The 12,790-nt window shown below is 35.2% G+C and overlaps 1 protein-coding gene across 1 annotated transcript in view; it reads right to left on the bottom strand.

Moving 5' to 3' along the window:
* Window positions 1–3,387: 3,387 nt before the first annotated feature.
* The window catches only part of LOC102480521 (metabotropic glutamate receptor 8-like), a 340,194-nt gene continuing 330,791 nt past the window's right edge, over window positions 3,388–12,790 (bottom strand). Inside the window, exons 6-7 of the mRNA XM_006146885.3 lie at window positions 11,492–11,738; window positions 3,388–3,886 (exon numbers count right to left, since the gene is read on the bottom strand). Of these exons, the coding sequence (XP_006146947.1) occupies window positions 3,837–3,886; window positions 11,492–11,738 (297 nt within the window). The 3' untranslated portion in view covers window positions 3,388–3,836. The remainder of the gene's footprint in view (window positions 3,887–11,491; window positions 11,739–12,790) is intronic.

Genomic DNA, 12,790 nt, shown 5'->3' with positions numbered 1-12,790 from the left:
ACAGAGAGAGACATAGAGACAGAAAGCGAGAAATCACCCCCCAGGGGGGATGGTCACGCCGCAATCCCTTCTCCTCCATTCTCCTCTCGGGATCATGGGCACGCACGCACACGCGCCCGGCGTGAGTTTTAAGCCACCGGGTCCGGGACGCGAACCGCGGTCGACTACGTGGGAGTCCAGCGACATAGCCATTATGCTAACTGCTGGTTCCCCTAGGGTAACATTTTTTTTAAAAAAAGAAAAAAATCCTGAAATAGAAAAAAAATCGCTGTTTAAAAATAAAGTTCTATGCTGCTTTTTGTTGTTAACCCTGTAATACACTTCCCAGTGGCAGTCAGTAAGTTTCAGAGCATTCATGGCTCTAATAACTTTTTCTAAGGAAATCTTTTCTTCCAGCAATGATCAATTTTTTTCTTCATTATTCTTATTATAAGAAGAGAACCATAAAAAGCAAAAAGACACATTTCTAAAGATTGTGATATATGATTAAAGTAGTCCATAATTTGGTATTATTTCTCATTCCTTTCATGCAACCTTGTTGTTACTTTTGGCCATTCCATTTTAGAAGACAAATGAAAATACTGATATTAAAGGAATTAAATAGATGAAATAAGAAAAAATTGGTAAAGTTTCATAACAGAATTTCAGAATGCTATTTTTTCCACTTGCTAATTGAATAAAATAACAATGTTGACTAACACAGTTTAGAAAATTGTTAATGTTCTTTCTATGCTGTCATAAATAATTGGCAAATAATACAGATTATTGAGTTCAAAGGAGAAAAAACTTACATGGAAAAAAGTCTCTTCCTAGTGAGATTTTCTCTAATATGATATTTAACTTATATAGTAAAATCCTGTTCATCTTAAATGCCAAATTTTCTGTAAAAATTTCTTATAAACATTAAAAAATTAAGTTATGCTGTTCTTATTCATGTTAAAATGGTCATTTATCAAGTTTAAATTTATGAGTAATTTTGCTTAGAAATAAAATTATGACTCCCATTGATTTAGACACTTTTAAATATTAAATATTATAAGCTATTTTTTTTTTTAAATCTGAGGTCTGATTTAGCTTAAGGTCACACTAATACATCTCCCATTGTCTACTAGTGACATTTGCTGAATATTACCTTAGGCTACATTTTTAGCATTCCCTCTGGCATGCTGAGATTAGATGTGACATTTCTTGGCCAGAATAAAACACAAGGTCAATTCTAAAGAATATAATACTATATTTTTGCCATGCAACTTTGCATTTACTTATCTAAAATATACAGGCAGTTTATTTTAAAGAATGGGACTTATAAGCCACTCTTAGCACATGTTAAATACTCCTTATAGGTTGCCTCCCCACCATTGTCCTTGGCTATTTCACAACCTCCAAAGCCTTCAACAAAATCCCTGAGAATATAACCACAGTGGAGGGCAAAATTCTCCATCTCCTACTGTAAGAAGTTGAGGGAGTTTATCCTCCCAAGGTCTAGGGAGGATGAGTTCCATCAGCAGAAAGTTTCTCACTGAGATAATGTTATAAAGGATGACTGGCATATGCAAATCCACAAGAACATATTATTCAAGTCAACCATGACTTAAATAAGGTTTTGTATAACATCAAACAAGTATGTCTCAATTATTTATAAAAATATTTAGGAGTAATAATCACTGGTAAGTTTTCAATAGGAAGAATAATTTTGAAAATGTCATGAATTATGCACAATATTATATTTGTCTTCCTAAAGCCTGAAAACTATGAAAAAAGAAATAATAATTATAGAACCCCCATATTCAGCATAAGAGCTGAGTCTGCTCCATAATTTCCCTGTCACATCCATTTACCCTGATTCGAGTCAATTAGCAATGAAAGCATGAAAATATACTAGAGTTTTACTCTCTGAATGAAATGCAAGGTTTATAAAATTCGAGCACTTTTTTCAACCAACATACAGATAATTAGTTAAAATAAAGTTTTTTTAAAAAGTCTTATAACCTACTAACAATCTCCACTACAAACAAAATGGTCAACATAAAAATTAAAATACAATTATAATGACTTGGTATGGCTATTGGTACTGAGCAACATGGAACAATAAAATATGTCATATATGCAGTTATGGGTTTAGTCTGGGTCATAGCTAGAAAGGCACGCCTAGAGAGGTTTTTAGAATCCTGATTACAGGACTGTATTATTGTAATTCAGGTCATCTGAAATCTCAAAAACAATATCCTTACTCCTTGATTTAAATGTTATATACACACAACAAGTTCTAGGAGAAACTCAACAAAAGGCCAATTAATCCACATTCCATTCTCTACGTAGACATCTGTCTTCACAGGTGACTAGGAAATGTTACTATAGATGGAAGGAACCTGTGCTATGGAACGTCAACCTTCTCTCTTAAATAAAGTGACTGTCAATATCTGGGTTGAAGCTACAGAGCACAGACAGCTCTTCATATCTATAAGGAGTGCAATGAGCCATCCAAGCTAACTCAGCAGAGAGATCATTTACTAACAAAATGATTGTAGAGACCCATTGACTTGATGGATGTCTGGGATTGTATGGAATAGAGGAGTCCAAGACGAAAATGTAACGGATCTCAAAGTCATTTATGGGCCACATTTATTCATCCTGACATGGTTTATTAGGATGAGACAGAATCCCTGTTTTCTCTCTCTTTAATGATACTGTTCTGTGAACCAATGAATGTTTTCATTTGGAAAATAAGAAAGCATTGCCATATTATCTGAACTGAAGTTTCTTTAGTGATGTCAAGGGAATAAATATGTTAATTCTGTGCTTTGAAGGAGGTACTGGGTAAGGGCCATTACTTCACTCATTTTTGTGAATCCTGGGCCCAGGTGAAAAAAGGTTAATACTACATATTATGAGATATTTTATTTATGCAAAAGTTTTGACTTAGAAGTATAATAGAGAATTTCAGTGGCACTTTGATACACTTTTAAATGGTGATTTTCGTATTACACTCTCCTAGGTAAAGTTAATTCATCATTTGTAATTATAGTACTGGAAGCAATTAACCTCAAGCTATTGCTTGATTCTTCATAAAACAGATACCACAGAAATCTTGAAATATTCACAAAATCCTACACAAATAATGCCTTTTCATATAGGAATAAAAGACAGTCTTCCTCATATACACACAAATGTACAGAAACACATTCCTCTAGGAAATATTTCCTTGGAACATCAGGGCTTTTACAGAAGGAGCTAAATAATAGCAAAAGAAGGGCCAACTGGAAAGTAGAGGCTTTTATCCTCCTAGTTTAAAACTGGAACGAAACAACTCTCAACATTTGCAAAACATTCCTTTATTATTAGAAATAAATTATTTGTATAAAAAATTGCATGCGTCAATCATTGCATTTATTTTTAGCACAACCCAGGGCTTCAATCCGGTCAGCCATTACAAGAAACAGATTCATTGTCTTATACAAGTTGAACAATGTGGGACAGGAACGGGAGTTCTCACAATCACAGAAAAATACTTACAAGAATAACATCGGACATGGTTTATTTCAACAGCTTTTTTTTTTTTTCACAAGCTAACATTAGTTTTCCTTTTGTGATTTTATAACTGCTCATGAGAAAGCAATACTTTAGCTTGACACTCATTGGTCGTATTATATAAAACGGGTATTGTCACTCCTCATTATTGATACTTTTGGCTCATGGCTAATTTTGTTCCTTACAAGACTGACTATTGATTTGATTGATTGTAGTCTACGGAGATCTCCAGGAGTGAATTTCTGTGGTCTTGTGTTCATTGTTAGAATCACATACCACATTTCTTCAGACTGTATCGTGTTCTTGCTTCAGATTGAATGATTGCTGTAGCTGATATATGTTGTCTTGGTAGAGGAAGCTGTAAAACAAAAGAGGACAAATTAATAGTGTGTAATAATAAATTATTTTGCTAATGTGATTTTAAAATTCAAATCCTATAATAACAGTTTGATGATTTCCGGTTTTTAAATATGTTACTCATTATTTTAAAATCATGTTGAAGGAATCCAGTGATCATAGAAATAAAAATGTAGCAGCAATTTTCATGTATGAAAACCTCCAGTCCCATTTACATATATTTAGTAGAAAGCTAAAATGTAAAAGTGCTAATCTTTAATAAATTTAGATGAAATTCAATTCAAGCATGTATTTGGACTAACAAAATTTGCATATATATATATAAAAGGAAAGAACAAATAAATCATCTCTCCTACAAAATATCCAAAAAAGGTTTTTTATAACCTAAGTCAATACTAAATCAACCTAAAGACTCAACTCTTGGGTCTGATCTGATAACCAAAAGAGGGTTAAATAGTTATAATTAGTTGGGTTTTGAGAACAAATGTATCATATATTTTGAAATACACAATTTTATACTCCAGAGGTGAACATGATGAACAATATCAAGTAAAATAAAACATTAAAGTAAAGATGTGCATTGCCAATATATATTTATAGTTTCTTTTGGTTTTGTCCAAGGGATACAAATGAAGATGTTTAGAAAATAAATAAAGACTCAAAGAAGTAAATGCATATTTAATTGTTCCATTACCAACTCACTGTGAAGGCAAACTCATTATTGTGAGACTATTAGAGAGAAATGAATAACAAAATATTCTGTCAAATTTACTCTCATTCTTAAAACTTCCATAAATATAAATCCAAGTCAAAGTAATTCCTTCAGGTTTCTGAAAGATGGTGAGAGAGAAAATTTAACTGCAATTTAGGCCACAAAGGAATGAAATAACAAGACTTGAGTTCCACTTGCTCTAAACACAGTGACTTCTTTAAGCAATAGAGGGGAGTTTCCCCAGGGCTAAATCACTCTCTCCAAGCTCTAAAGTTACCGACATACATTGTTAAGATGTCACAAGAGCCTGTTGGTCAGGAAATATCAACTCCGAAGAAATCTTTAGCCAATGGGAAGTGTATATTGAAAATACCAACCAATTAAAAATACTTGGAAAACAACTTTGTGACCCTCATCTCTTCGCCTCTGCTGCTTCTCCCTTTCCCTTAAAGAGTTCCAAGCCATCAAGAGGTGCAGTGATAAAGGTGCTGGATCCTACGTGGCTGACTGTGCAGTTCAAGTCCCAGACCTGGTGGCTTGAAAATCATGCTGGGAGTGTGTGCAAATGTGCACCAAATCTCTAGAGGAAAATGGAGGTGAAGGGATGGTAGTATGGCCTTCCCCCCACAGGTAGTGATTTCTCATTCTCTTGATGATTTCTTATTCTCTCTCTCTCTTTCTCTCTCTCTCTCTCTCTCGCTGTCTCTTTCTAGTAATGTGCATGTGCTGACAGCATAAACTAAAAATATATATATATATATTCCTCCAGGTTCTTTTTTATTTATTTATTTATTTTGAGAGGTTTTTGCTATAGGGTGCGTGCGCTTGCCAGACAGACAAAGAGAGACAGAGAGATAGAAAGCGAGAAATCACTCCCCAAGGGGTGGGGGGTGGGCACACCCGCAACCCTTTCTCCTCCATTCCCCGCAATCCCTTCTCCTCCATTCCTCTCGGGATCTTTGGCACGCACGCACACGCGCCTGGCCTGAGTTCTAGCCACCGGGTCTGGGACTCGAACTGCAGTGGACTATTTGGGAGTTCAACGACATAGCCATTACGCTAACTGCTGGTCCCAGGTTCTTGATTCTTTGAAAATATTGCTTACAATCTTATTGAAATCTATGTTTCCCAAAATAGCTTCCCCATTATTTTTGAATAAAGCTTTTAGTGGTTGCTTGACAAGTCTGGATCAACACTTTTGTTTCAGATTGACAATGTCATGAAATAAATTTCTGTTCTATAATTCAAATGTGAAATCCTGTATTTCAGTGGAATTCCAGGATGAATAATTATAAGAAAAGATATAAAAAGGAAAAACATGTTTTTCTACATAGAGACCCAACTCAGAATGAAACAAACTTTCAGAAAATAATGTAATTATTAAACGTTGAATAAAATTTGAAATTAGAAAGTTCCTCCTCTGAAATAATTGACAATCAGATTTATTCTACCTTAGTTTGTGAGACTGGTGACTGGCTCATCAACTTCTTACCAAATAGCATGCAAAGTTCATAGTCACTCAGATAACACAGATAGCCCTACAAAGTATTAATTATAGAGGGTTTTTATATATTTTCTTTCATTGAATTTTAAGAGCGTTATGCAAACAATGGCTGATGTGTCCACTTATCTGTTTACATTGCTCATATTTTTAGGTGACGATCATGGCCCTGTAGAAAGTAGATTTTACACACAGTTTCAGTTACATTTTATTCCCTACAGAATGAACGGAAAAGGTCACCGAACCAAGTCACTGGGCCTCACTTTCAACACTGTTCAAAAATCGTCAGCATTGGGTTTTTGTGACAAGGGAGAATCAATGTAGACTCTTACTTTTCCACCGACCTTTTCCAAAAGGTAAGATATCTATTCTATCTGGTTTGATGTGAAGTAAAACACATTTTTTTTTTACTTTCATTGCTTTTTTTTTTTTTTTTACTTTTAACGTATATGATGTTCTCATGTAGCTCTAAATTTCCTGTAAGAAAGTAAAATCTGTACTCCAGATCTACTTTTGAAGGATTTCCATATAATCTTTATAGATAAGATGGAGAAAAACAATCATGAGTTAGAAAAATTATTTTCAGAGCCAGCCAGTGGCATAAGAGTTAAGGTAGCTGGATCCCACATGCCCTACTACACAGCTCGAGTCCGAGACACAGCAGCCTGAAAACATGCCAGGCACATGTACATGCATTCCCAAAATCTCAAGAGGAGAAAGGAGGGGATGGGATTGTAAAGGGTGGGCCACCCTCCACCAGGGAGTGCTTTCTCACTTTCTCCCTCTCTCTCTGTGTCTTTCTCCTGGCAACTGAAGTGCTCTAGAGCAAATTTTCTTAAAAAGTAAAAGAAAAAAAAATGACTTTTAAAAGATTCATTCAATTTTCTGCACTGTTCAATATTTTCAACCATAATTAAGAATGTAGGAAATATTTGTTATTTGTAGATGGCTAGAAGGAAAAGTTATGGTTGAAATACAAGAACAAGTGCCAAAAGAATTTTGAACATGATTCTGAAGATGGTTATTTGGATCAGACCATCTTTATGGATCACTCTAACTTTGAGGCACTAAAGCTAATTAAAGAGTCATACTTCATTTCTGGAACTCTTAAAAGTGATCTCTAAGAAGAAATATGGTAGAATTCAATTGAGAAATGGGACTATAAATCATAGGAGAGCCATGTTAATTTTTGCATAAGTTAGAAAAGGAAGTGTAAGTCTCTGGCAACATATGATTTAGTTCACAGGAAAGCAATAATAATAAGAATAGCAAGTATCTTGCAAGAATTTTTCTACCAGATGTATTACAGAGACAAATGGATCAGAGATGCACAGATGAGTTGATAGAGAGATTGCTTTAAGTGGTGATGAATATGCTTATGTGAAAATTAGTTTCTGAGGATAGTAACGATGAATTTCCTCATATGCACCACACTGTGTTCATAAGCCACAGAAACAAATCTACCTCCAGCAGCAGCTGTTTTCATAAATTATTCATGAACATAGCTTTAGAAATACCATGTACAGCATTTGTTAATTGGGTACAGTTGGCAAAATTCATATATACCAACTTTGTTTCTAACTCCCCTCTCACCCTGTTATGAAATAACACTGACCTTTTTTTAATATGAAATGTAATATTTTGCAAATTCAGCAAATTGATTTCTTTTCCAGCTTTACTTACTTATGTTTATTCTCTGTAGCTTTTAAAAAACTTTAATATCTTGAATACAGGACCAAAATTCTTGATTTAACACATCTCCTTTAAGGTGAAATTTCTGAATATGAAGACTTGTGGGGCTCCATGGCCATCAAAGAAAAGCATTGCATTTATGTATAAATAGCCACTTGGTCAGAGAAAAAAATAATCTGACAGAAGAATAATAGTCGTGATTATTAAAATCCTCCATACAATAAAAGAAAAAGGAAAAAAAGAAAAAGCGGATGCTAAAACAATAGTATTTTTTTTAAATTTCAAGTCTTCTTCTTTCTCTTTTAATCACAAACCAATCTATATTTTCAAGGCAGCAATTATAACTTTACCTTATATTGTGATACATAGTTTACAAAACATCTTTTGAGTGTCATTGTCATTTCATTGTAGTAATAATGATTTATCAAAGGTCTGGTAGTAGAAAGTATGAGAGTCTGAGAATGCAACTACATAGATATTGTTCCAGCAAATTTACCAGTGCAGAATTTATTGACAATAAACTCTAGCCAACTTGAAAGGAAGTGTTTTAAGTCTGTGGAAGTATGGCACTTATCACAGAGAGTTGAATGGCAAAGGCCAAGAATTAATTATACTTCTAACATGACACACATTTTTAGAAGAAAATATTGCTTTTCAGTTATTAGTTGTATGAATACTTTCAGAGGGCTTGTAGTTTTATAAGAATGTTGACTAATTTAAACCACTAGTACATGTAAAGGAAACAGGAACACAAAGACCTCATGACAACCTATGCCAGGTTTCTCCCTTGGACTCCTGTGTATTGACTTGAAAGCTGATTTGAAGCACAAAACTCTACCTTCCTTGTAGGTGGATCATGTAAATTAATCAAGGTTAACAATGGTAACCTAGGGTGGGATTGTGTGATTTCATACACTGTCTCTCCTGAATATATAAACTATAAACACTTTTTCTGGATTCAATTTTATTCAAATCTAAACTACTTCTATTAAATGACTATACTAAAATGTCCAAAGTCTCCTAACCTTCCTTTTAAGCAGTAATTGACATTATCTGGATTCGTCTTCATCTTCCAAAAGTTAGCATCCAATTCCTCCAGAATGTTATAGACTCAACCTCCAAACAGACCTGTGTTTGTAATCTTTCATTCTTTTTTAGAGAAAATAGAGAAATGCATGTGTGCTTTATAACTTCCTTTTCAGAAGGAAAACAAAAATATATGAGATTTGTTTCCATAATAAATATTAACTCTTATTGATACTTGGAATTTCTCTTTCAGGGAACCCGTTTATTCTTTAAAGGGTGAAAAAAGCTATTAATTGTTTTCCTGCCATTTCCATAGATGAGTCTGGGATAACTGTTTTTGTTGTTGTTGTTGTTATTGTTGTTGTTTTTCACTTTAAGCTTGGTTGTTTCCACTTATAATCATATAAAATTTTCTTTATTGCTGCTGAAAAATAGGTACAACAATAGATGCTGGTGAGTCATACTGAGCAGTGGTAAGCCAAAGTGGATCATTGGCTGGGAGCTGTCTATTGGCATCCTACACTGATCCTTTCAAGGTAGAAAAACACAGATAAAATCCTGCCCTAAAATCACTAGCTTTCTACTTTAATGCTTTTAATAGTAGTTACAAGATACCTTTTGCTAAGAGCCAGAATAGGCCCATTATTAGTAAATTGCTTACCTATAGTCAGAGATGATTACAACAATTTGTTACTAAAACCCTCCTTATTGTGCCTTTCCTGGGACTTTCTCAAGATTTTGTGATTGCAGAAAGGTAGATATGTGGGAGTGTTTGGAAAATTCTTATAAGTTTCCTTTCTCTTATAGTGAATACATTTTGGTATTAGAGATCTGAAGGTAATCTTCCTAGAGCCAATCTGGCTAATAAGTGCTAGTTTGATAGTAATCTCTATGGTTTGAATGTGTCCTCCAAAAGTTTCTGGTTGGAATTTGGTTGTATTATGAAGATATTAAAAGAAAACTTAATCTATGGGATTTAGAATATGAAGATCTGTGGGGCTCCAAGGAAAAAGAAAAAGCATTGCATTTACGTATAAATAGCCACTTGATCAGAGAAAAAAATAATCTGACAGAAGAATACATGTCTTTGTTTATGTGCCTGGGCTTTGGTCTTATTCTTTCTCTTAATAACTTCACCAGTATTAGGGTAGAGGTTCCCACTAGGATAACTTCATCTACTTCTAATAACTTCTTGGGTTTAGGACTCGAACTATAGTCGACTACATGGGAGTCCAGCAAGGTAACCATTATGTCATCTGCTGGTCCCTCATCCGAAATCATAATATGAGAGGAAGTTTGTGAAACTAGGGAATACTGAGAGTTGTTATAATAATTAAAACAGATAAAATATATTCTTAATCTCCCTTTTAATTTAGTATCAAAAGTATAGAGTAAGAGATACAGCCTGCTGCAAGAATCTGCCAGAAAGAATGTATTTTTGCATAGCTCATATCCTTAATTATTAAATACTATGCTGTATTCTCAGAATACTGAAAGCCACTCTAATGCAAGGATCTTAGCTTTTATTTCTTTTTGATTCATCTATAGAACCTAGTAGTATAATGGTTTACTATCACTATCTTTGGTTTTCCAGTATTTTATAATAAAAATTTTCAGTCTATTTGTAGTTCTTTCATTGATGACAGAATGGACTTTACTAGATCAACTAAACTTTATTGGAAGACCTCAGTTGACAGTATATTGTTACATATGTTTCCTCTAGGGTAGAGTACAGAGAAGAAGCTAGAAAATGAATGATAATTATAGAAAAATTTTTAGGGGCCATCAAGTGGCATAGTAGTTAAGGTGCTGGACTCCCACATGGTCAACTGTGGTTTGAGTCCCAGACCCAGTGGCTTGAAACGCATGCCAAGTGTGTGTGCGTGTGTGCCCAAAATCCTGAAAGGAGAATGAAGGAGAAGGGATTGTGATGTGACAATCCTCCCTCCGGGTGGGGGGAGTGATTTCTCACTTTCTGTCTCTGTCTGTCTCTCCAATGAGTGCACATACTCGATAGCAAAAATCTCAAAAAAAAAGAGAAAAACATACATTTTTTAAATTATCAGGACCATGAGACATTCAGAGCTCTAACTATCTTAAGTTATCCAAAAAGAGAAATCTATACTTCAAGCTCAGTAATGCCTCAAAATAAAGACCTGAGGGACCAGCAGTTAGCATGATGGCTATGTCACTAGAATCCCATGTAGTTGATTGCGGTTCAAAGTCCCGGACCCGGTGGCTTAAAATTCACGCCAGGCGTGTGTGCGTGTGCGCCCAAGATCCTGAGAGGAGAATGGAGGAGAAGGGATTGCAGCATGGCCATCCCCCCTAGGGGGTGATTTCTCGCTTTCTGTCTCTCTGTCTTTGTCTGTCTGACAAGCACACACCAGATAACAAAAACCCTCTCCAAAAAAAAAAAAAAAAGACCTGAATGTCATACTTTGTAAAAGACAGTTTGTGTGTCCATTTATGTTCTAGAAAACAGTTACTCATCTTCATATTTTTTTTCCAGATCACATGTTTCTCACTGTTTGGAGGGCCTTGTGGTGTGTGGGTGCTGTCATGCCCTTGGAAACACATTGCACAATCCCCAAGAACAGGAGAAGAATTTTCAACGTACATCTATTAGGAAGTGCTCCCGCTCTTGACCATCGGAAAGTCTACAGATGACTTACTGTTGGTTTCAAGACTCTCACAGAGTTCACTTTTCACTTCTCCATTTGGTCGGTCATTTCCTTTTTGGATCAGTTTGCTTTGCATGGTGGCAGCTGTCACCACAGCCTTGAAGCTCCTCTTGCGTTTCTGAACATTCTGCTCTGGATGAAAAATTATAATATAAACCTTGGGCATATAAAGCATGCCCAGAGACACCGAAGCACTTAAACTCATGGAGACAGTAAGTGTTGTAGTCTGGATGTACATCTGAGGGGAGAAAAAAAAAAAGAAAAATGATCAACACTGGTAGGTCTGCTGAGTAGAAGATAAAAGAAATAGCATATCATTTTCCAAAATTATTCTAGCTTCTCTGCTAAAGGTACCTAAGAAGGTATGTCTTGCAATACACTTAAATAAAGTCAAGCATTCCTATATCCCAACTTGCAAGTGCAGATAAGTTAGATTGTATTGTTTATTAAGCCCAGTTTCTTAAAATAGACAACTAAGCTGATAACATTCAATTCACTTTTCAGATTATAAAAAAATATGTACATAACAAAGGGTACAAAACCAGTCTGAGGGAAAACTAAAACTTTGTGCCGCACATGCCTTCTTCAGGAGGTACCCGTGGGTCAAGTGTTATTTCTTTAGTAATAAACTGAACTCAGAAGGTAAATTATATCTAGTGAAAATGGAGTGGAAGTGAAACATTATGGAACATCATCTTGCTTAAATAATGCCAATTATTGGCAGCTCCACATCATTACTTGAGGCCAAAGAACAAATATGATAAAGCACAAGCGTGTCAGCACTAGGAGCTGTGTTTTTTTTTTTTTTAAGAATTATTTTATTTAACTTTATTTACTTATCTATGTATTTTTATTTGACCAGAGAAGGACAGAGTGAGACAGAGAGAGAGAAGGAAACCGAGAAAGCATGCCACTAGATCCAGGACTCGAACTGCGGTCAGTCATGTGGGAGTCCAGCACCCTTAACCACCACACCACTTGCTATCCCCCAGGGGGTGTTGATTTTTAACAGCCCCTTTAAAGAACACTTCTAGGGGATCCTCAATGATCACATCATATCAAAGTAAGTGCTGATGCTTTCACAAAATATGTAAGACCTCCTCCCTCCAAGACTTAAATATGTACTCTAGAGATAGGATTTCGGCTTCTGCATTTTGAAAGTCTCCTTGTCATCTTTCCTTACCCTTATCCTACGGAATCAACTGCTCTGTACAGAGAGGTCTCTCTGGAAGATTTTTCTTTCCATAATCTAGAGGTTAAAAGACTGTGCGGGGGGGGGGGGGGCACTTA

This window comes from Tupaia chinensis, unplaced genomic scaffold, assembly GCF_000334495.1.
Source record: "Tupaia chinensis unplaced genomic scaffold, TupChi_1.0 Scaffold000192_2, whole genome shotgun sequence".
NCBI classification, from domain to species: domain Eukaryota; kingdom Metazoa; phylum Chordata; class Mammalia; order Scandentia; family Tupaiidae; genus Tupaia; species Tupaia belangeri.
Note: the sequence above shows the minus strand (reverse complement) of the source record. Positions and strands in the feature narration are given on the sequence as shown.